Here is a 26079-nt window from a genome sequence, read left to right on the forward strand (position 1 = left end):
AATAAAAAAAGAATTAACGAAATCGGTTCAGTTGTTCTCGAGTTATGCGCTTACCAACACATTTTGCGATTAATAGTATTCGATCATATCTTTAAGTGCCCTTTGCAGATTACATTTAAAATTACGTTTTGTATAGGATAAGAGATATTTATTCATAAACTAGCTTACCGCCCGCGGCTTCGCCCGCTTTGTCTAAAACCTAATCTATACTAATATTATAAAGCTGAAGAGTTTGTTTGTTTATTTGTTTGAACGCGCTAATCTCGGGAACTACTGGTCCAATTTGCAAAATTCTTTCGGTCTTAGAAGGTTATAGGCTAATATATCATTACGCTACGACCAACAGGAGTGGAGCCACGGGGGTGAAACCGCGCGGAGCAGCTAGTATATACTAAAACCTTCCTTTTGAATCACTCTAGGTATCTATTAAAAAAAAACCGCATCAAAATCCGTTGCGTAGTTTTAAAGATTTAAGCATACAAAGGAACATAGGTACTACCTATGTAATAATGATGAAGACCGTATCAGAAGTCAGAACAAGTTCTTGTACATAATAATATATTATTTTAATTTGGTAATTATCATCGTTGTCATCAATTTGGTAATTGTTTTAGATTATAATCTACGATAAAAAAGGATTATTAATTATTCGTCGATCTCACGTGATAATAAATTGTTAAAAAAATTCTATCTGTAAAAATATTTTTCGTTAAATTGCATTCGAAGTGTCAATTTCAAATGAACGCTGCATACTGATTGGATGAGCGGCACGTCAGGTTGCAAAATTGGTATGAGCGCGTAATCTGATACACTACAGGCCCAGAATACTTAATAGTATGCTACCGGTTCAAATAAAGAAAACTGAAAATATTTTGTTATTGTGCTTAGATTGAAAGCCATTTATTGAGATATTGTATAACATCACGCGTAAAGGCCCCAGTACATAATGGCCCATGCTGACCCATTGCAGGCCATTGCCATTGTGTACACGCCACACGGGGTAGTTGTATGTGATGGCGGGTAATTGTCTTTCGTGGCGAGCAATCGGGGACTTGTCGGTTTTTAGGGCACACTTCAAAGGAATCGTGGCGTAGCGTGGCCTGTATAATATTTGATGGCGTATATTATATTATAATTATAACTGTTTAATATGTGGGCCGATCCCGGCGGCACTGCAATGCCGGGCCGACCCGTGACGGGAGTGGAGCGAGCCCCGAACATCCCGTCGGTTTACAAAAATCAGTTTAATATACTGGTCCCGCTGTGCGGGAACTTTCAGATATTAAGCTGAAAAGAACAGATACTACACTTTGATCTTAGCCAAAAGGCCGAGAAGCGATACCTAAACTAAGGTCTAGGGATTATTTACGTTGCCGGAAAAAAATACCAATAGCGCGATCTAAATGTTGATATTGTGATTCTAGCGACATCTGTTGGCAAAAGATTGTAACTAAAATTACTTTCGCAGTTGGTATGTTCTGTGGTTGGTACTCACTACTCACACATACAACCGAGCATACAAGACACAAGTAGGTGGTCTCTTTGGATTTGCAGTTTTTAAAAGAAAAAAATAATGTGTTTGTCTATGAATCTTTGGTCTTCATTTTATTCCTATTAATTATAACTAAATATGATCACATGCAATAACCATCTTTCAAAGAAAAAATACAATAAAAATGAATAAATTCTTAACAGCCGTTTCAAAAGGCAGGGTACAATAATTAAAACCCTTGAAGTGACGTACGCATACACGTGCACGCCTTGTCTTTCCGGTCACAAGTACGCTAGCCGGATGATAAAATATATACTACAACAAACTAATCAATTAATAAATGACTTACATGACTTGCAGTTTAACAATATGTTGCATGTTTATGTTGCGGGTAAAGTGTCGGTTTTGGACATTTTTAAAACGCCATAATTTATTTATTTATTATGTAAAAATTAGAAAAAAAAATTGTATGGTTCTAACTTCTAAGACACCACTTTACTAATGATTTTATAAATGAGGGTAGTCGACTAATGGTTTGGGTCTCTTATAATTGGAAGGCCGCTCGTTCAGTTGTCATGGTAACGTAGCTGCGTACTAGCTCAGGCCCCGGAACGGAACCACAGACACAATAGAAAATCTATTGTGTCTGGGACCGATCGGGCCGCTTGGGGCTCAATGGGTTAATTTATTAAAAATTATGACCTATCGAAAAAAAAATACCTTTCATTTGCAAAATGTATTTTCAAACGGCTTCAAAAAAGAATAGGTTTTTAAATTGACTGTATTTTTATTTTTTGTTGTGATATTGGTATTGTTAATAAACAGGACATATAATAAAGAAATCGGAAAAAAAATCCGGTTCGACACAGAACCTCCTCCTTCTTAGAAAGTTAAAAATGTACTACAGTAAAATCGACTCCACGTTATTGAAGTTAAACTTCTTTATCGGGGTTGGAAAAAAATTAAGTGTAACATTTTTTCGTTACGCGTGACATTTTTCCGTTACGCGCCAACTTTTTCTTATCCCTACCACGCGTGATTCCACGTATTTCTGTAAAGTTGCATATAGTAAATTATTTTTTGAAAAATAAGGTCATACCTAAAGAAGTTTCACTTCTTACGTGTGTACAGTAAGAAATGAAACTTCTTTATGACCTTATTTTATAGTACACGCACACTTTTTTTTATCAATTGAAGATTGGAGCTTCAGCTTCACATTCAATATGTTCCCCAAAAGGCAATACCGTTATAACTAGAGTTTTAAATAGCATCAGAATTTCATCAAAACTTCCATACCATTTATTAATTTTAACAGTTATGAGAGTTGACGATTTACACTATGAATTAGATATACTTATCTAGACAAAATCTAAATTAATTTAATTAATTTATTAACTGCAACATACACTTCAAGTGGCAACAAGCAATAACAATTAATTTATCGGTTCAATAATACAAAGCATTGTAAACTTTTGTATTGCGCACATTAAATTCTTTAATTTACATAATAGATATTATATTATGCTTATACCTAGTTAATCAATATCCTTTGAATGAATCGAGAATAGTCCATACATTGTAACCATATTGTAACATATTTTGAGCTTGAACTTTTGAAAAAATAAATGTTTTACGTCCGAATAGTGTTTTATTTCATCTTTTACCTAGTTTTCTTAACCACACCTCTACACTTATTATTTTTATCTAGATGTGTCAAGTTTTTATAAAACTTGCCGTAGTTGTGCCGATTTTGAAGTGAAACTTCTTTAGGCGCGTTGAGAATTTACAATTTCAAGATCGTTTCATGGAAATACCGTCACGGCATAGACTGTGGGCATGGAGTAAGGGCATGATTTTGGTATCTTTGAATATTGAAAAAGAAGTTTCACTTCTGACACGTGTGCGAACACACGCTCTTTTTTGAATAGATAAGATATAAAACTAACGGAAGTATAGCAATACAAAAATAATTAATGCCTATAATAGGAAATTAACTACAACGATCAATTTGGTACAAGTGCATAAATTTAAATGTTAATTAGTGAGAAAATAATTAGTGTTGCAATTAAAATATTAAATATATATATATATATAGGCTTTTTATTGTATTTTAAAATTTACTTGTGTAACTACGTTACGTAAGAAATCGATTTGTAAAAAAATTTTCCTCTTCCTATCCATTCCATAATTTATTTATTCATGAGTATCTTATATTTTTGTGAATTTTGTTTGATAAGATAAGTTTATAAGATCAATATTTACAAAACATAATTGTACTTAGGTACTATTTATCATTTTATCCTATCTTATCCTATCCTACCAATCAAATTAAAGACAATTAATTATACTGGTTTGTTTTCTTGCCATATTTTAATATATTTTATGGAATTCCTGCAAAATACATTTACGCGTAAATCCAACAATTTCATGACAAATTATGCACATTTATTATTATGGATTAATTTAAATAATTGTTAATATTGTTTCCGCAAACAGTTATTATTACATATATTGTAGACCTTAGTTAAATCACAATTTACATACGGAAGGGAGTATTCACATTTCTCCTTGGCAATAGAGAGGGATACGTGGGTTTATTTATTATTGAAAAACAATATGCTAAACGTGATTGCAAATTAATAAATAATTCCACGGGTAATTAAAAAATGCATATTTGAAGGACCTAGCATCAGCTGAAGAGTTCACCACTATACATAATTTATATACAATGAGATAAACTTTTTTCTGTAATTTAAATCTAAGCATTCATGCAATATTTAAATACGTTTAATAATAATCCCTGCTCCATCAGATTCATTCTTCTGAATAATGATTTCGTTTTTTTCTTTTAATATCGAGCATAATAATTATCACCCCATTTTTGTATCGAAGAAAAACATGGATAGACGGATAGTAGACAAGTTTCATATATTCCACTCTCTTTTCCATATTACAATCGGGCAAAACCAGGGAGTAAAAACCTGTAAAAACCCACACTTCTGCTGCGAATTATATCGAAGGTACTTATTTGTGTTCGAACATAAGTGCACTTCAGCCTGTGACACAGTTAAATTGTAATATTGTTTGAGGGCACACAATTTTTAACGATTATTAAAATCTAGGATTTTATTTGTTATTACATTTAGGTACATGTAAATAGAAGCATAGGTTGTAAAGTTTTACAAGTTTTTTGTTGTAAAAGATTGTAAAGTTGCTGATTTAAGAAAATTCTTTATTTATTTACTAGCTGTTCCCCGCGGTTTCACCCACATTGCTCCGCTCCTGTTCGCCATAGCGTGATGATATATAGCCTTATAGCCTTCCTCGATAAATGGGCTATCTAACACCGAAATAATTTTTCAAATCGGACAGTCAGTAGACAGATCAGTAGTTCCCGAGATTAGCGCGTTCAAACAAACAAACAAACAAACTCTTCGGCTTATAATATTAGTATAGATTACCGCTGCTTGATTAGTGTACAAAGTTTGAATTTAAAGTTCATAAAATTCAAGTCCATAATAATTGACAAACATAAAGGTGAAGCTTTTAAAAGCTTGTTATAAAAATGAATCACTTTTTCTCTTGATTTAAGAGCAACTGATTTCGCTAATTATTATCTTTGTTTTAATTTGCTCCGAAAAAAAATCTAACGACCGTTTATATAATATTATTAATTTAGATTATTAACATTTACTTCACGCGTTTTACAGTGCGCGCGAATACGTCAGCAGTAACGCAATCTTAATAATAATTTAATATAATATAAATCTCGTGTCACAATGTTTGTCCTCAATGGACTCCTAAACCACTTAACCGATTATAATAAAATTCGCACACCATGTGCAGTTCGATCCAACTTGAGAGATAGGATAGTTTAAACATGTAGGTACCACGAGCGAAGCCGGGGCGGACCGCTAGTATTTTTATAAAAAAAATGTAGTAAAGTTCCATTATTATTAATTAAACATTTGAGTCATCATATATTATACATTATCCTTAAGCAGTAGCGCTTTTTTGTTCACCTCTTTTTAATATAGAATTCGAAAAATAAAAGATAGAACTTCCACCTCGTGCCTCAAATATACAGTATCGGAGTAAAATACCTAGCATAATATTTTTATTTTTATTTTCTATCAATGTTTGTTATAAGTTATAACACATAGAATCGGAAAATATTATAGAAAAATGGGACATGCAGCACAAATGAATGTATGTTTATATTTCATATTTTGTTTCATAAAATTGTTGTCAAACTTAATTACTGTTGGACAGTTTTAAATAAATATCGAAAACTATTTCTTACCATTGAGTTTCATTTTCACTTCCAATTTATTACAATACTAGCTTTCCGCCCGCGGCTTCGCCCGCGTTTTCAATGCAAACCCGTTCCCGTAGGATTTCCGTGATAAAACCTATCCTATGTCCTTTCTCGGGTATCAAAATATCTCTATACCAAATTTCATGCAAATTGGTTCAGTAGTTTAGGCGTGATTGAGTAACAGACAGACAGACAGACAGAGTTACTTTCGCATTTATAATATTAGTATGGATTACATTCTGCCTTTGGAGAACGAAAAACACCAAAAAATTTACTTGTGATTGAAAGTGGATTGAAAGTCTCCGGTCTCCACACAATGAATGATATTTTTTTTCTTGTTGTTGTTTTTTGTTGTGCACGAATTTTTGTCTATCGATAGGACAGTGGTTGTTTCTGTTAATTATTATCTATTATTAAGCAGTAATAAAATGTCCAGATTTCAGTTTTTATTATTATTTACTTCCTCTTGCTTTAGAAAGTTTATTTTTACTGATTTTTTATACCTCTGAGAGAATAGGGTAGTCTGGCAGATAATTTACATGTTCAGCTAACAATTCCATAAAATGATTACTCAAACACGAATATATTTGTTAATTTTTTGGTTTTTATAGAAGCACTATTACATTGTCATAAAATGTGTTTACCATTGACCACCGGTAAAGCTTTTGTATGGTTTTGCTAAACTAAAAACCTAAACTAAAGGGAATACATAACTAATATGTTATTCACATAAAGTGGTCACCCCAATTACATGTTATGTCAAAACAATAATAATGTCTGAATTAAAGACGCAGTTTGGTGTAACAAAAAAAAATAAAAAATAAAAATAATATTTATTTGCTTAAAACATGGTACAGAGAGATGTCAAAATATTTCGATTGTTCATCATGTTTTGCTTAGTCTAAAGCATGCAAATACTGTCTCAATTTAAATTAAATACAATATTGAAATTAATCACTTTGCAATTAATTGACAAATATCATTCCACAATAATTACATTTAAAGGCTATACATACAATTATAATAATTAACATTTATGGTCAAAAAATTCTTTTAAGCTATAAAAACAATTTAAGATCAACCATTTCTTTAGTTTATTTTTATATACATTACCTAAATGTTTGGTTTCGTATACATTTAGGAATACGGTTAAATATTTTTATGAGCATGATAGGCCCACTTTTAGAGTAAAGCGCAGTTTTACAACGTGGCACACTAAGTTTATCAGGGTCTCTAGAGGGAATAATGCTCACGTTAGCCGCCCTTGTGAAATATTGGGGGTGTTTTTTTACGAAGATACAGCTCTCCAGTATGTACATGGAAGTCAGAGTCAGAACGTTTAATTTTCGAAATAGTGGCCGACAGCTTTCTAACGGTCCAACCCCGCAAATGGCTCTAATACATTTTTTTTGAGCTAGGAATGCTCTGTTAACACTTGTCGAATTGCCCCATAATATTAGTCCATATCTTAAAATAGATGACACATAACCATGGTATGCAGTAAGAGCAGTTTTTTCAGAACTTATGGCCCTTAAACGACGTAAGGCGAACACAAATTTGTTGATACGCGAACATAAATGATTTAGGTATATGGGATTTCCAAGTATTCATTCAGCATAAAGTGTGCATTTGTAGTAACAATACATAATTTTCAAGTTTTTGATTCATGCATGACCAATTAGACATTAGTGCACTGTATAATATGATTTTTTATAATTTCATTTTCAATTCTGCAAAGATGCTTGATATAAGGTAACTGTGAAGTTGATATATAGACGAGTCTGTTTGTTGAAAATATCTATAGGATACTTTTTATGGCAGAAGCTTAGGTACTATGATATGTACCTATTATAGAAAGGCTGTCTCTAGATTTTTTTTAAGTGTGAAGCCAGTGTAAAATGTATTTGGGCGTACTAACTATTGAATTTGCTTTAATTTTTTTTAAATAAATATTGAATTAAAGTAATCTATACTTCAATCAAAACTTTACATTGTTTTTAAAACGCACCAAAATAAGTGCGGTTAAATTGAAAAAATCTATTAGTGAAAATAACGGAAGCAATTAGAGCTTACTGAAAGACAATTTAATCTATGTAAAAAACATAGCAAAGGACGAAGCTGGAATAAATTACTGTATCTAATTAAGATCGAGGAATGCAATGGGCGGCTGTGCTTTCAGAAGTCTTCAAGGTTTCTTCGACCAGCAGCTCTGTCAGTAGCCGCCGCGCACCTTGCCTTGGCGCACGTGCAATCAACAACCTAATAAACACAACTTAGAGGTTGTTGTATGCACAGGAGAGCCGAATCGAAATCGAAGTTCGAACGAAGTCGATATCGAGTCGTGACATTTGAATTCCGCGCGTGAATTTTTGGCGGGATTTAGTTGTGTTGCTCAAGATAAGAATTGGTGATTTTATACGCAGTCTGTGGTGAGTTTCTTTTTTCAGTATTAAGATGTGTCTACACGTTGTGCAATTTTCATTTTTTATGTACATTATAAAAGGTTGCCATTATAAAACAAAGACATGAGATGTTGATGTAATTAAATATTAATTAATGAATTACTGAGTTAAATGGCAATAAAAATCCTATTATTGTTTTATTGCAGTTCACGAAGTAATTTTATCTTTCAAAGCGTTTAACCTATTTTATGATACTGTTTGAATAAATACATAATCGAAGTTGACTGAACAATAAATATAATACTTTATTGATCAAATACGAAGAACAATGAGTCAGTGCTGAGAGAAAAATGAATCCAAAAATATTAAAAATAGAACAATGATTAAAAATTGCTCATCTTGGCACAATTATTTTCGAAAACAAAGAATTGCCTTGCAGACAAGAGAGCTACAATTTTTATTAAAACAATCTCTTGTCGATCTTTCTTTCATCTCATATTCTATGTGAAAACCATAATCTTCGTATTATATTATTTACTAGCTTTCCGCCGGCGGCCCCGCCCGCGGTTTCAAAGAAAAACTCGCATAGTTCCCGTTCCCGTGGAATTTCCGGGACAAAACCTATCCTATATTACCCGTGGATAGCTTTCGAAAGGTGAAAGAATAATTAAAATTAAAATTTAAAATCGGTCCAGTAGTTTATGAGTGTACGGGCTAGCCGTTGTTAAGCCCATACAATGAGCCTATTCATTACAATAATATTAGTGTAGATTATTACCTACGCGAACAAACAAAAAAAAAATTACAAAAAAAAAGTCTAAATAATTCAAGCTAAACTAATAGTTATCTATGGTTTGCGATTTTATTTATTACTATTTTTTATTTTGATAATTTTTAGTAGGTATCTAATGTATATCGTATGTATACTTATCATGTTAAATAAGCTTTTGATGCATCGTATCAGGTTTAGGGGATGAAACCAACTTATGTAAAAACTTAGTAAATCATGCTCTTTGTAATGTTTATGTATTACATATTATTGAACCTGTTTTGTGAATGGGTGGATTTAACTAACCTTAAAATGCATAAATGACCCATAGGTTTTTTAATAGGTATATTATATTTTTTAATTCTACGGAAACGTTCAGTATTGCCATGACTATTTGACAAATTGACAGTTGACGTTTTAACAATAATAATGTGCCCTTGTTGCAATATTAATAGGTACGTCAACCTTATTAACTTATAATAATAATTATTATTAATATATTATAATGTATTTACCTAGTTTATTATACTTCCTTATCCATTTACTGGAATTATAGAATTACTCATTGTTCTAGAGTGTTCTTAAAATTTTAACACAAAAATATGTAACGTGAAACATTAAAGTAATAAACCACTTTTTATTATTCTTGATTTTAAATTTATTTATGCAATTAATACATACGTATGGTAACTTTAAGATGATTATTTCTATTGTAACAATAAATCGTCTTTTTTGTTATGTTGTATAGGTACTTTAAACTGGTATTCGTGTAATTAAAAATTCGTAATAGTAGATGAGATTATATTTCTTAATTAAATAACATTCCGCCCACGCTCTATGGTCACGTACGCAGTTTTTCACGTAAGTACAAAATTTCATCCCCTTCTCCTGATGTTAAATGTCGTCACAGAACATAGCAAAATAATGGAATATGTATTAAGTTATTACTTAATAAATAATAATAGTTATTAGTATTATTTATCAATATGTTTTTTTGAAACGCCTTTAAAAATATTTTTTTAATTAATTGAAAAGATTTATCACACCAAATCATTGGTTCGAATTTTATTACTCTAATATAATAAATCTAATATTTAATGCAATACTGAGTATCCACATTGTGGTACATTATAGTTGCATGGGTGCGAAGTAAAATACCTATACAAAAACAATATTTGAAGCGGGTTGTTAAAAATTTGAGTTCAACAGAGCAGAACTTCACTAAGCGTATAAACAGTTTAACATTGATTTTAGTGCTCTAATTAAAAACTAATTTGTAGTCAAACTATGTTCTTTATAGGCCAACTGCTGAGATCTCCCAGGAGAAGGGTGTTTAGAATTTTAAATAGTTACGAGTTTTGCGTAATCGGGTCTGTAAAACCCACCTGAAGTGTCACTATATAAAAGGTATAATAGTGTATTCTACGTATTTTGTAGTAAAATTAAATATTTTGATATGGTTGGTACCTTTACTGTTTGCAAAAGTTTAATTATAGAAATGTAAGTTATAGTTTTTACTATAACAAACTGAATTAAACTTTTGCAAGGAAATAGTATTTTGGCCTGTTTGAAGCGGTTTTTAATTAACGGCGTATGTTGGGCGTACGACTACGACATGAATTATAAAAAACAAATACCGAATAAGAGTGGGGAGCGTGAGGTTTTTTCGTTACGGAATTTCTGGATTCGGTCCCCGCGCTCAAGGCCCGCGATAGAAGCTATGCAATAGCTTATTAATGTGATGAAAGAACTATTTTTTTTTTCAAAGTCTAATGAATGCTTAGGGGATTTTATTAAAACCACGTATCATTGAAGAAATAACTTGACCAAGATCACGGCCATGTGATCTTGGTCAAGTTATTTCTTGACAATATCATGTCAAAATATTTAAAACGCAAGGTCACATAACATTAATTGGACCTTCAATTTTATTTCATCTGCACTAAAATTTATTATAATTATGTACTTGTGACATCGGATCTTTTTTTTTTCCGTTTCCGAAGCGTTTCGAAATTTTGGGCTGTAGGCTGAATATGTTTAAAAAATTGAAGGCTAAATATTCACTTAATGATATTTTGAACAAGTTAATTAAAATATGCAGCATTTTATTTGGAACTATTTTATTTGAATATTTAATTTTATGTATTTAAATTTCCAGTCTTCCTTCTAAAAATTTTATGGCTTTTAAAGCTTCGAATTACTTAATTATTGTGAGCTTATCCTGCCGGTAATATGTTTAAAAAAAGTTTAATAACGTTCAGGAATTCTTTTTATTTTTATTACGTTTTGCGGACATTTTTTATACCTACTGAAACATTACGCAGATGAACATAACAATAAAACATTCTTTGTAATTACCTGAAAAGCTCTGACTCTAGCTTTTGTTTTAAATTTCGCATTTTTGGGTGACAGATGGACATACATGTGAATTGCTATTAACATACGTAGTATATTATTATTAGTCTGTGCTATTAACCTAATGGTAATGGTTAGGATAACTACAACTGAGAAAAAAAATTGATTTTCATAAGATATTCTTTTTTGCTTGAGACTTTGAAAAAAATAATTCTAACTGGGGAAAAAATTCAGAAATTAGTTAATATTGTTTTTGTCTGGTGTTTTATTTAATATTATATACGATTCAATTAAAGATTATATACATAGATATTAATTAGGAATAAAGTATAAACTTAGAATATTATTTATAAGTTTAATTAAAAGATACTTAATAAAATATTACCGTAGATGATGTCACGAAGGTTTAACAATTTATTAATGTACAAAAGCCAATTGTATGTACACAATATTACGCAGTAACTATTTGATTTATTACTAACTAAGAACAACATTGGTTTCCGCGATTTACATTAATTTTAAAATTATGCATCGAAGTATTCGAAGTGTGGCAAAAATCTCGCATTTTATGTGTTGTGAAATAGACGTGATAATCATGTGGAAAACTTATGCAAGAATATTGCACTTGATCTGATTTTGATGCTTATTGTGATGGTGAATTATTGATGATATAGTTAAACACCAAAATAGAAAACTTAATCAGTATTATAATTGTTTTCCTATATAAAAGAAAAATGATTCGTTGTTAAATACAAAAAAGATCACATTCACACATTAAAAGAAATATTTTTTGAAGTACATAATATACCTATGTTTATATAGGTAAAAATATAATACATGAGTAATGTGAATCATAATATTGATGTTCAGTAAACAACCTTTACATTTTGTGACATCTTCACAGTTCAAATAGTTAAACACACGCTAGTTTAAATTATAACACCTTGAACTTATTATAATGTCCAAAGCCGAAGGATTAAGTTGTTGAATACAGAATACATTTAAATGATTCAATTGATTCATGAATTACAATAATCTAAGCAATGCTCAGAGATAAAAGATTTTGCAACGCTCCTTGTAAGGAAAGAAATTTATTTTCTGTACAAAGGCACAGAGAATGCGGTTGCCAGACTAAAAAAACTGGCTGAATAAATTGAACCCTTTGACAAAAAAACAACAATGTCTATGGTCTAGTCATGTGAACTGGCCTTGGTCGTAAAATGATCTTGATTTTTCTTTTTCAAATGCAACACGATTTATAAAAACTACAAAGAGAGGTTCGTTGTTAAATTGTAAAAACTTTAAAGCTATTTTAATTTTTTATGTGACATAAAACCATGTTTGGCGAGACATCGCGTTGACCTCTTTATACCTATTGTCCCATTTAAAAGATAGCAATCCATTATTCTGAATTTCGTGTATTTTTGGCGGCAAAAAATAAACGACAACTCCACATAATGAGACTATTTTAATAATCGTGCTGCAAAACATTATGCAACTGTTTTTATTTAAGAACGTGAATTTGAATCTGGGCCTACGAATGCAGATAATAAATTGTTAATAAAATAATGTGTAGTGGCATTGAGCCGTGAGCGGCCGCAGCTGTGCCGGGTCAATATCCGTAACGATATGATCGCTTTATGCAATAATGTGACAACATTATCAACTATATCAACTTCACTAAACTAACGTTGAGATCTTTTAATAAAGTCATAATATATAATTCGGGATTTTTCCTCAAGAAAACCTAATCACTAGAATATAATGCCAATGTTAATTGTACCTACCTGGACGTTGGAAAAATCAGATTAATCGGAAAGTGCAAAAACTAAAAGAAAACTCGTTATTTTACAATTTTCGCACTTTATTTGCTTCAGACGATGGAAGATCAAAAACTTACATCTTGTTGAATATTTAAACTAATTCAAGTGTTCTATTTATATATTCAAAAACTTTTAATAAGCATTGATAGTAAGATCCGCCAGCAGCACGTGACAGAATTCCACCTCATCGCTATTCGTAATCCGTCACTGGTTGTGCAACCCGACCGTGAATTGCTCTGTGACCATAAGCTGACGCAATGGTTACATCCGTAAGTATGGAGTTATGTATTCAATACTTTAGTTTGTAAATGTTAATATCGTTCGAATTGCGACATGAATACGATTAGATGAGATATATGTATTTCCATTTTAAGTTTTTTTACGAAGCTTTATGTTTAGGTGTGTATATTTATTGAGATTTGAGACGTGATTTTTCATACGTAGGTATGATGTTAATATAAGTCATTGCAGCTTACTAATGAATACGATTTAATGAGGTTTTAATGAGGTTGTTAGATATTGTGCTTATAGGTTAACATTTTCCGTTTCTACGAATATTGACGAGTAAATTTATTATTAAAACGTGATTTCTAATGAGTATAAATTTAATGTAGGCACATGCTTCTAGCTATTAATGAATAGATACTATTAAGTTTTTATAATCTTTTACATCACTTTTTACTACTTTTATATGAAGACCTTAGTATAGATTATTAGTAAGTATTCATATTTCTTTTGCTACACGATTTTTCACGAGATGTAAGAAAGTATGATCATAAAAGTTAATTCTCCCAATACAGTATTCGAATCAAAGTTATGAGTTTACAATATTACATAACAAAATACCCCCATTAGCCATTACATATAACATAATTGCTCTCATGCTACGTTACTCTTAATAACAATTAACAATGTAGTTATATGAAACGTTACGTATCATTTGTTTCAACGCCACAATCTGTCTGTACTCTGCAGGTCAGTTACAGAATACACTCAAGATGTCATGATTCATAGTCACAGCTATCGCGTGTAATGGCGGCCACAATTCAATGATCCTTCACCCAATAACTTAGAAGTGTTTCGATTTATAATCCTTAACGAATTACTGTTCAAATAAATAAGAAAAATGATGGTACAGTCGAGTCTCGTTAATTCAAACCTGCGATAATTCGAACCTCTCTATAATTCAAAGTTATCACGAGGTCCCTACAAAATCTCTTGATATTTCGAAATAAATCCATACATTTTTGTGCACTTGGTAATTCGAATGAAAATACCATTGCTTTATAACAAAACGACGCGTTAATTCGAACTCATCGGCGTCCAACACTCGACAATTAAAAGTTTTTTTTTTTTTTTTAAATCTTTATTTAATACGAGAGTTTGATCATACTTGATCATGTCACTCTCAAAAATAAAATCAAAACATAACATAACAGATTATTCTAACAGTACATAATAATTATCTACATTAACATAATAATTATCTAACGTCTACTTAAACCTAAGGATACAATTTTAATTAATTTTCTTGCTTCATTTGAGGTCGGACAAGCTAAGATACTATTACAAAAGCCTAAATTGAACCGACAATCAAATAATTCCTTCCTCTCTTCTTCATTCCGGACACATTCCATCAAAATATGATATGTATCTTCAATTATACCACAAAGGCTGCAATTAGGGGAATCCGACAATTTCATGAGATGTGCAAATCTATTTAATGGAATGTGTCCAGATCGTAACCTCAAGGCTAAAACAACTTCTTTCCTTCCCATATTGGCATTGTCAATCCAAGCGCACCTTGCTAATGTGTTCTGTATGGTCTTATACCAAACTCCCTTTGAGAGTGATCTTTCATCAAAATATTCTTTCCACAAGTTAACACAATCCTTTTTTACTTCACTAAGCAATTCAGTATAAAATGGTATAAATTGAGTTTGTTCTCCATATTCAAAAGCCTCTTGGGCTAGTTGATCGGCTTTTTCGTTACCGTCAATACCAATATGGGAAGGAATCCACTGCAAAACTACCCTTCTTTTATCTGTATTCAATTTACAAACCAAACTAAGGATCATGTAAGCTACCGGAAGGCCCCGGCGACCCGAGGTGCAAAGAGTCACATGCTGGAGCGCACTTCTTGAGTCTGTCAGTATAACATATCTTCCATCTCCTAACGAATCGACATACGATAAAGCCTCAGCTATAGCTAATAATTCTGCGTGCATAATGGACATATTTTTATTATTTATAGACAGCCTAATACACTCTTTATTACTTGAATTAAAAAATGCTACTCCAATACCACTCTCAGTCTTCGATGCATCTGTAAATATTTTTCCATAAGACCCATACGTTTGGTTTATAAACCGAATACTTACAAATTTAAGACTTAAAGGGTGATAGTAAGCTTTTGGTTTGTCTATTTTCTTTATATGTGGTATAATTAAATTACTTATATCAAGATTGCTTACCCAAGTTTCAAGTTGGAACTGTTCCATCTTAACACTCTTTATTACCGGTACCGACTGTAATTTTTCGTGAATAGATAATAACAACGGCCTTCTTTTGTTTCTCCAATACCGATTACTTCCAACTTCAGCCAATTTATTAATTAACTCAATAGTCTTATTATTTGTAAATGAATTACACTTTAACCAAAACTTACTTCCCAAATATCGACGTCGAATATACAATGGACTCAAATGGAGTTCGTTTTCCATAACGTGAATTGCCGTACTTTTTATAAAGCCTCCTATAATCCTCAAAAATATATTCTGTACCTTATCCAGTTTAGACAACTGTGACGTACTTCCACTATCATAGAGAAAGCTAGCATAGTCACATCTACTCCTAACTAGAGATAAATACAATCGTCTTAGATGTTTTGGATGGACTCCCCACCCTGCACCCTGAAGAGCTCTGAATATATTAGTGAACTTGAGCATCTTTTCTTTTACATAATGGATATGTTTTGACCATCTCAAGGATCTATCAAAACACACCCCTAAATATTTCACGTTATCAACTACTTCGAGTGCAGTCCCATCCACAGTTAACTTAACAACATCCCTCCTATAACCAGACTTAAACAGACACACTTTACTTTTAGCTACTGATACTGTTAATCCCAAATACTGAATAAGAACTGAAAACTTATTTAAAGCTGCCTGTAATTCACTAACTGCCGTACCTATGCTACTATTAGTTACAAACAAAACAAAATCATCCGCATACTGAGATATTCCTAAAGTTCTAGATTGTAATTCTTTACACACGTTTATTGTTGCTACATTAAATAATAAAGGCGAAAGCGGGTCTCCCTGTGCGAGCCCTATGTTTGTGTATCTATAGACGTCATTGTTAAAATTAATAACACGAAGTCTCCTATTCTGCAAAAAGTTCCATAAATAATTACATATTTTAGTTCCGGCTTTTACGTTTTCATCTAAAATTCTTAAGAGAGATGTAATATCCACGTTATTGTATGCATTTTCAATATCAATGAAACAAGCAATGGTTACGGAACCATTCGACAAACCTATCTGAATTTGGGTGGTTAAATTAGAAAGACTATCTAAACAAGATTTCGTCCTCCTAAAGCCAACAACACTATCATTAAACATGGAATGGTATTCAAGATACCACTCGAGCCTATTCTTCAAGATGCAGTGAAAAAGTTTGCACAGGCAAGATATAAGAGAAATCGGTCTTACTGTAGTTTCGGAGTTTGAGTTCTTTTGGGCTTTTGGTATAGGAAAAATATTAATATTATGCCATTGTGATGGAACAAAGCCTTCACAAAAAAAGCGATTAAAAAGTTCAAGCAATATAACCTTCGCGTTATCAGGAAGATTTTTAACCATGGAATAGGATATTCCATCGTTACCCGGACAACTATCTTTAGATTTCATCACATTTTCAAGTTCCTGTATCGTTAAAGGGGTTTCAATGTGTGAATTTGATGAGTAAAAATCTGGTTTCAAGTTACTGACATAATCAGGACATAGATTTTTTAATAAGGTATCAGTTGCTTTTCGGTCCACATATGTTGTTGGTCTACGAAAGCCTTTAAGCCATCTCATTCTTTGCCACATTTCAGTTGAACTTATATTACTACTTAAGTCAGAACAAAATTTTTGCCAGGATTCACATTTTGCTTGGCGCATAAGCTTTTGACTTACTGCAACAGCATTTTTGTATTTATCAAAATTAAGAGGAGTAGGATTTCTGCGAAAACATCCCAATGCTAAACGGCGTTCTGCCACTGCCTTAGATAATGTGGCACTCCAGTAAGGTTTGGGTTTAAAATTGCGGCTTGGATCTAAATTAATTTTATAATTTGGAATATGAAGATCAGCTGATATATCAATAAAATTAATAAAATTGTTGTAATCATTTTGTAAGCTATTTGTAAATTTGAACTCAACAAATAAGTCTTTTAGACAATTTTTATACATAGGCCAGTTAGCTTTTTTATAATTTCTGCGATAAATATTATTAAATGAATACTTTACAAAGCCAGAAGAGAGTTTAATTACGTAATGATCACTACCTAAAGATTCATTGAGAACGTTCCACGTGAAATGCATTGCAATATCCGACGTCGACAAAGCTAAATCTGGAGACGATTGCTGCAAAATACCATCAACCATTCTGAAACGAGTCGGTCTACCATCATTCAACGTTACAAGATTTTTTTCACAGCAGGCGTCAAAAATATTATTACCTCTACGATCATTTTTATAGGACCAAGTACTATGATGTCCATTCATATCACCTAAAATGAGTGCATTACTTCCTTCCCGTGACAACAATTCCATCCAATCATGTAAATCAGTATTTACAGATGAAGGACAGTACACCGACACGATATTTTTCAAAAATGAACAGTTAAAAAGACTTACTTGTAAAATTTGAATACCTTCATTAGAAATAGAAGTAGGCCTCACGCTTGCCTTAATCGACTTATGAGTCAGAATGGCTACCCCCCCATAACCATCACTTCGATCACAACGAAATATATTGTAATCTTTAATATGAATCACTTCATCCGGCTCCAACCACGTTTCATTTAATACTGCAATATGAATGTTTTCTTGGGTAAGCAAACTTTCTAATAGAACAATCTTAGGTTTTAAGCTTTGACAATTCCATTGAATAATGTTTAATTTTAAATAACAGATTTTATCCATTACTAAACTTAAATACACTATCTACAATGTTCTTAACTAACGGCCAATCTGATATGTTCTCTACCATCAAAAGTATAATCCATTCAATGCATGTTTGTATCAATTTACTTATTTTAGCTTGCCAACTAAGTTTATTCAAAAATACTATATCTTTCAGCTTCAATAACAACTCGCTAAAGTTAATTCTATCACTAGATGCCGCCGGCTGATCTTTTGGTTTTTCGTCTTTAATCTCTTGCTCCGATGCCGATGATGAAAAATCCCAATCCGATACCGAATTCTTTTGAAAATTATTTCTGGTTTTTATTCTTCTCTTTTTAGGTACAGCTTTCTCTTGTTTTTGTTCGTGAATTTCAACTTTTGTTTTAACAATATCGGCATATGAAGGAGTATTGTCGGAAACTTTAATCGGCGTTGGAAATATATTAGAATTTAAATCAGGTGGAGGATCTTTAGATTCTTTTTCGGGTTCAATCGCTGTTTCGGGCGCAACATAAAGCGTGAGAGCTTTTCTATAAGTGCAACTAAAATCTGCCATTATGTCACGTATTTTATGTTCTTTAATAAACATCGGACAAGTTTTAGAAAGCGCCATATGCTTACCACCGCAATTAATGCATTTGAACTCCATTGTGTCGCAATTGGCGTGATATCCACCGCATTTAGGGCACACTACTTTCGACGACGGGCATCTTTTGATCGTGTGACCTAGTCTCCAACATTTTCGGCACTGTGAAACCGAGTGTACGTATTTTTCTACGTCTACCCTCAAACCGTCTACATAAACGCAGGGGGGTTTATACGATCCTTTAAAACATAAACGAATGGTCTCGCAAAGTTCCCAATTGTCTCCTTCTCTCCGCCTACATCTCTGAACAGACACTAACTGGGCCGGGTAATCACATTGTACTCGACTCTTTATTTCTTCATCATTTAGTTTCAATTCAACATTTCGTATCACTCCATATGTATAGCTAACTTCCATGGCCTGTTGTACTTTAAAGCCCTTTTCTTGTAGGTACGTTGATGATAATATTTTATCAGCATGGGAATGTTCGTTAAATTCAATGCGAATACGATATGGATTCAGATATTTTATTCTTATTACATTAGATATATTAAGCTCTTTAAACAACTTAGCCAGTTCGAATTGCTTCGGCATTTTATCTGGGTGGGATACATAGACTTCAATTTTCTCATTATTAGTATTTCTCTGCTTTTTTTCCTTCCCTTTTACAACTTGCCACTCATTTTCATCCTTTTCTCTCTCCCTTTTCCTCTCTCGTCGAACTCCCATAATACCATCATCTTCGATATCATCAGATTTTTTACAAAGTTCTATAGCCGTCTCCATAATTTCGTCCCGCAAAATATCACTATCATTACCATCAATAAAGTCTTTCCTAGAAACCGTCTCTTCATATTCACTCACACACACACTGTTATTGTCCGCATGCGACATGCTGGCGCCGTGCGCTGTGCACCGTCACGCTCGAGCGCGTCCGTGTTTATAAACAAAAGCAAAAACAAAATAATATCCCGCAAAGAACACTAGACGCGACCACTCGCACGAACGCCGCAACGAGACAGACAATTAAAAGTTGCAGAGAGAAAGAGGCGAAAAGATTGTAAGCAGGTAGTCAGGTAGGTACATTTTGTGACAAGTTCAAACTTGTTCAATGAGCCGTTGTTTTTGTTATGATTAGTTTGACTTTAAACTTCTCATAAATTGGTATGTTTAGTTATCATTCGGTTACTGTAGAATAGTATTTAATAAATAATATATGAATTTGAATTTGAATAATTGATTAACACTTAATAATTCGAAGTTATATTTTTTTCTCTCACAAATTTCGAACCATTTGATATTTCAAACTCTTGATAATTCGTAATATTTTGAGTGTCCCTCGAGTTTCGAATTAACGAGAGTCGACTGTAGCTATCCTGATAAAATATTAATAATTTTTGTCTTAAAAATAGACTTCTTTTTGCGATAATTACCTATAATTTGACGTACTTAATTATGTAAAGGTAATAAATATTATTAATGTGTGAAAAGTCAATTGACCGATTCACAAAGGGCAGTAAAGATAAAATAATTAAAATCTTTTTTTTTTTCCTCCATAATACTTAAGTTTGACTTTTTTGTCTTTGATAATTTGTAACTGCTATAAATTATAATCTTTCGGATTTTTGTTATTATTAAAAATCTTATGAAATACATTAATATTAAAACAGCCAACAATAAGCTAACTAACTATTTTCCTGCTTATTAATACTTAATCTAATTTTAACAATCTGTTTCCATTAATTACATTGCTCAAGCCTGTAATAGGCTTAATAAAATATATATTGGCAAGTTCAATGTCACAGGTTGCATACCCACATCCCGCCTTTCACTTTTGCCTGAAGTTCACGGTCATCCTTCTTACTGGACGCTGCCTTCGTAATACGAACTGAATGCACACACTTTCAAAATGTATCCTTCCATAGATTGAATTTTCAAACACTTTTTTAACTGTCAAAATTGTTGTCTATGGCTTATGAATTTATTGTTTGTGGTATCTAACTTTAGCTGACATTACATAGGTATTTTGGGAATATAATCACAGTATAATATTAATATATTATTTTGCATGATAAACTTTTTTCATGTATAAAAACGTATATTATTCGTTTAATGAAATTTTATTTTAGGTTTGTGACGTAAATACACACCTTTATTTATGTAACTATTTAAACTTTTTTCCTTCATTTAGGTATAACCGGTTCCTTGTTCGAGAGTCGAGACAGCTTTGTTATATTTGCTAAATGCAATATACGAAAATTACATTACTTAAAGGTTTTTCCTGAGAAATACTTAATGTGTCATTGTTATTTAAAAATATATGCATGATATAACTACAAATCAGTATTTTTTAACAAAAAGCTGAACTGCTTTCAAGTGGTCAGAACTTAGCTTTAAATGGGACCACTGGAAGACACTAGCTTTGAAACAAAAAAAAATCATCAAATTGATTCAGCAATTCGAAAGTTCTGAAGTTGCACCCCAATAAAAATACAGACGAATTGAGTTTTTTTAGTCGATTGAAAAGTAATAAAACAAACTATCGGAGCTTTTTAATTTTTAATAATAATATCACTTAACAATAGCGCGTATTTTCCTATACTTTTAATTGAAAATAAAAGAAATATAAAAGGCTTTTAATCTCATAAACCCGAGTGACTAAACAACAGACAAGTTGGAACAAAATCACGCGGAAGCTGGCAAGTCCGGTTTATTTGCTTCGTAAGCCTCATTTATATTCATTCCTTTATAATCAACGCTATTTTTATTATCATTTCATATGACAATGCTTTTAGGTTTTTTAATGACTCGTTTAGCTTTGCGTCATATGATAATGCATCCAAAATAACTTGACGCGAAAAATAAATGATAAACGAAGGATTAAAAATTAGAATTATGAACGAAAGCAAATAGAACAAAGCAATCAATTTTGAAATTGGTACACGCTTTTGGGCGCGATTTTGACCCACTTTAAACGGCCAGATTTCGTTCAAACTTTGTAGATTTATTGAGGACCGATGACAAGACACTAATTTGATAAAATTTTCTATTTTTTAGTTCGGTTTTCTATAATTTAAGCGTGTTTTTTAGTTTTTTTAAACTATTATTATTCTATTAAGAACTGTACAAAATGAAGATGCCCATTTATTGTCTGTGATTATTTGGCGGGAAAAAACGAGGGGAAAAAATCTCGGCTAATTTATCTCCTTTTCTTCGTAGTGAAATGCGTGTGCGATTACGCATTATTTACTACATCTATGGCAATTTCTTACATTATTATTCATCATTATAACTTCAAATCTTAAAACAACATAATATCATACGTTTATAACTTTAAACTGTCATTGTGTAATAAAGATTTATGACAAAAACTATCAATCGAATTCCTTTAATATCCGGGAGTGACAAAAACATGTCAGTGGCTTGCTGAATCATGTCTATTACCTGGTAATGTATAATATAAAGTATATTATTAATTATATTATCTGTACATACAATTACAGATTATATGTGTGTTTGTCTAAGTGGTTGAATTTTAATTGTTGCCATATAAGCCGAGAAATGCAATAGAATGTACTCGATTTAATAGACGTTTTATTATCTATGTTGGAAATTAAGGGCTTATGTTTTAATAATTATTTGTACCTAATGGTTTATTGTGTACACATACCATTTTATTTTTTAATTAGATTTCAATTTAAAATTCTTTAATTCAATCAAATAATTGAAAAAAATATTTGTTTATTTATAAATGTAATTCTATATTATCTATCCAATATCTGTCATTAGAAATAAATATAAATCGCTTCAAAACTCGTGAACGACTCGAGCAATAAATCCTTAATTCTCTCCATCAGTCCTCTCGTTTTCCCTTTTCAACTAAAGTTGGCAATCCACTTGCAGCAGTCTTACGTCTTTCCATTTACGCTTATATAGGCGTAACACACCAGCAATTAATGATCAAAGGCGATTGCTAACCATCAACTCTTTTGCCTACTCTCACAAAAAAAGTAAAAATAGAGAACTAGCCAACCAGCAAATGTTCAAAGGTAGTGCTGGTTGCTTCTTTGCCAAAAAAAAGTTAAAATTACGTGAAAAATAGCTAATCTATTTTTCCCATACAAACCACTTGGTTCCAACTGACATTTGACGTCAATCAAAGTAAAACAAAAGAGCGTTAAGATTATCTCGGATAAGGTTAATAAAGTAATTTGCATGCGTTTAAATAATGATTGAGTTGGATTAAGTAGTAAAATTTATTGAGAGAGAATTTTGAGATACATTTTTCACCTTGACAAAAATACAGTCATAAGATTGAAATGCAAGTGTTTCGGAGGTTCTCAGGTTAAACAAGTTAAGAATAAATGTAAGTAAAATTTTCAATTGGGTATATGTTTGTATAATATTATTATTCGAATACATTGAGATATACATATGGAGACGACACCGCCTTCATCACTTATGTTCCGCTCAACCACAGACTAATAATAATATCTATACTACGTATACAACCTCAACATATCTACGCCATATGGCGTAACTGCACGCCCATTTTTTATTTGTTTTAAAGTGAAACGCATCAAATATGCCTTCGTGTGTGTTACGATATTGCACAATAACTGTGTAATGTAATGTAACTCTTGTATTTTATTTTTGCCTAACGGATCTTAGTCGTCCATTAATGTACATAATAATTCAATAAAGGATATTTTATTTATGTATTTATTTAATACGGAAAAGTGCAAAGGAATTACTTTCATCGGTAAGTACCTAGTTAACTAGATAATAATTTTTAAAAGTTAGAGCAAAAAATGGCGCACAGATTTTGTTCGTGGTGTCTCCTCCGTACGAAGTAATATTATCTCAATGTTCGAAAACGCACTCAATGAACCAATTCAGGAAAAGAGAATACTTAAATCAATTAAAGAGAACCAAGTAACAGCTAATAAAATATCTAGGTACTTACATATTTATTTTTTGCGTTAATAGTGTTTTGCTAATGAGTCTAATACAACTATACCTACAACTATTAATTTGATTTAATTTGTACCTTTAATTTGATTACAAAAAATAATCGTGACCAAGGCACCATTTATTTCAAAAAATGTTAAGTTGTTGTACAAATTGTATGTTAATATTCCGAGATAATAGACTTCAAGCTGCAAGTTCATAATAATATCAATCTAGGCTAGGTCTAGAAAAACAGTGTATAAATAATTTTACTGTCTACAGCAAGGTGCTTGCAACCTATGGAGGATTGCTATTTAATAATTAAATAGAAAATTTAAAGCGACAATTTTCCTAAACATCTGTAGAAGTAAACTAAACTTCTGATTTCTAAGATTTGTAAAGAAACTTTACCATATCTATTTAAAAATCTTTGCATTAATAACTATGATCCCTATTTTGTAATAGGAAAAATTATTTCTTCTGGATAAGTATTTAAAATTTATCAAGCATCTTCAACATCTTAACTTTATCTTTCTATAATAAGTTGAACTACTTATAAAATTAATTGTTTCTGAAATATAGACTTGAAGAAAACTTCCTATAAAATATAAACATGTTAAAAACTGAATATAATAAGTATGTACCTATTTAACTTCTTACTTGATATTCTTTTCCGCATACTAAAAATGATACTAAATGCCAAATATTAGACAGGAAATAAAAACTCGCGTGAAAGTAAAATGGCGCGTAAACAAAAAATGTGCTTCGAATTTGACATAATATTTTGTTCTTTGACATTTTGAATGTATAATTTGTTCAGAATTTGAAATCTGAACAATTTTGCTGTTTTTGTTATTCAGAATAAAATAGAATCGGTAAAATAACTAAAGTATGTTAATTATAATTGCAATTAACAACGCTATTATTTTAGAAAACAATAAGAACCGATTTTCGCGCCAATTGTGAGGCGCGAAATGTCATTCTGACTGTTATCTTTTTTCTCCATATTTTGTACCAGTAAGTTCCGAATAATTGCCAGTTTCAATCGTAAATATTGCTTTCGTGATAACCTAACACGCTCGTCGCTTCGCTCCTCGCTACCTATTTGAATATTTACGCTGGCCGCTGCCGTGACTCGCTCGCTTCGCTCGCTTGGCTCATGAGGTAGTTCAAAAGTTAATAAATATTTTCTACTCCGGGAGGCTGTCAACCCTCAAAGTTTATTATAATTATGGAATTATTTTTCTTGGATAGTTCGCAATGTTATTTATCCACTTTGGTTTAAAGTACACAATGTACTTAATAGTTGCTCCTTAAATTGACACATCTCATTCTTCTATTGTTACGACATATTTACATAACAAAGGTTCCTTGCAGTTTCCTATATATCTAGGTACTTGCAGACAAAGAAATAATGTCCGCATTACCTCTTTGTTAGGTAATGAGTTTTCATATTATGTACCTAATTACAAAATCTTATCAAGTTCAAAAACTATGAAAAAGTATTAAGTACCTAATAAGAAGCTAATAAGTATGTATCTTTTTATTCTAATGCACACATCCAAACCTCTTTTATGTGCATAAATTAGATAGACTTCTCATATAAATAACGTTTTTGCACGTAAATTAAAATGCGTTTTCTTTATAAACCAAACAACACGTCCACGTCCCGGTCGTTTTTAAGAACCTCGATAGAGCAACGTTAATATAGTCGTAAATTTAAAAATTAAATAAAATCATTAAATATAATTTATAAATAAATTACGATTTATTACGCCCTTAGCGTAATTAGTATTAACTTCTTAATTAAAATTAAAAACAATTACTCATCACAACTTTGAGTGTACAACTTCAAGGCAAATAATAATTTATAATTATATTTCGGAGAAACCAACTTAATTAGACAAATTCTTTCATGACAATGTTTATAACATAAATCCCTGATAGAGGCTATTGTTTTATAACTATCTCGACTCTAAGGAGTCACTGATTTTCTATAAAAAATGATATTCCTATAAACAACCGAGAAAGTATTGCTATTTATATGCTTACAATAAGCATATTGGAACGAAGTTCCTTATTGCGCGTTGTAAAAGGGGGCTAGACGGAAAAAATTTGACACTTTTTGCCTCCCTCCCTCTCTCATAGAAAGCAAGTCAGCGATTGTATTTTAGTAGGTTCGTTCCATCCGGGTGTCCCTTGACACC

General features: G+C 31.6%; 2 protein-coding genes and 1 non-coding gene across 3 annotated transcripts in view; 1 reads left to right on the top strand and 2 right to left on the bottom strand.

Moving 5' to 3' along the window:
- Nucleotides 1–1147: 1147 nt before the first annotated feature.
- LOC123700605 lies at nucleotides 1148–1340 on the bottom strand. Its single transcript, XR_006752631.1, has one exon. It is a non-coding gene; the product is annotated as a U2 spliceosomal RNA (small nuclear RNA).
- A 6695-nt stretch (nucleotides 1341–8035) lies between these two features.
- LOC123700031 (putative metabolite transport protein HI_1104) overlaps nucleotides 8036–26079 on the top strand; it is a 49370-nt gene continuing 31326 nt past the window's right edge. Inside the window, exon 1 of the mRNA XM_045647137.1 lies at nucleotides 8036–8239. The gene's annotated coding sequence lies outside the window, so the exon portion shown is untranslated. The remainder of the gene's footprint in view (nucleotides 8240–26079) is intronic.
- LOC123700382 lies at nucleotides 18347–19816 on the bottom strand. Its single transcript, XM_045647583.1, has one exon. The coding sequence runs from the start codon at nucleotides 19814–19816 to the stop codon at nucleotides 18347–18349; it is 1470 nt and encodes a 489-aa protein (XP_045503539.1).

The sequence above is a fragment of the Colias croceus genome, chromosome 19 (genome assembly GCF_905220415.1).
Source record: "Colias croceus chromosome 19, ilColCroc2.1".
NCBI lineage: Eukaryota > Metazoa > Arthropoda > Insecta > Lepidoptera > Pieridae > Colias > Colias croceus.

Coding starts and splice junctions, on each gene's coding strand:
- LOC123700382 (XM_045647583.1), bottom strand. CDS start 19,816: ATGTCGCATGCGGACAATAACAGTGTGTGTGTGAGTGAATATGAAGAG.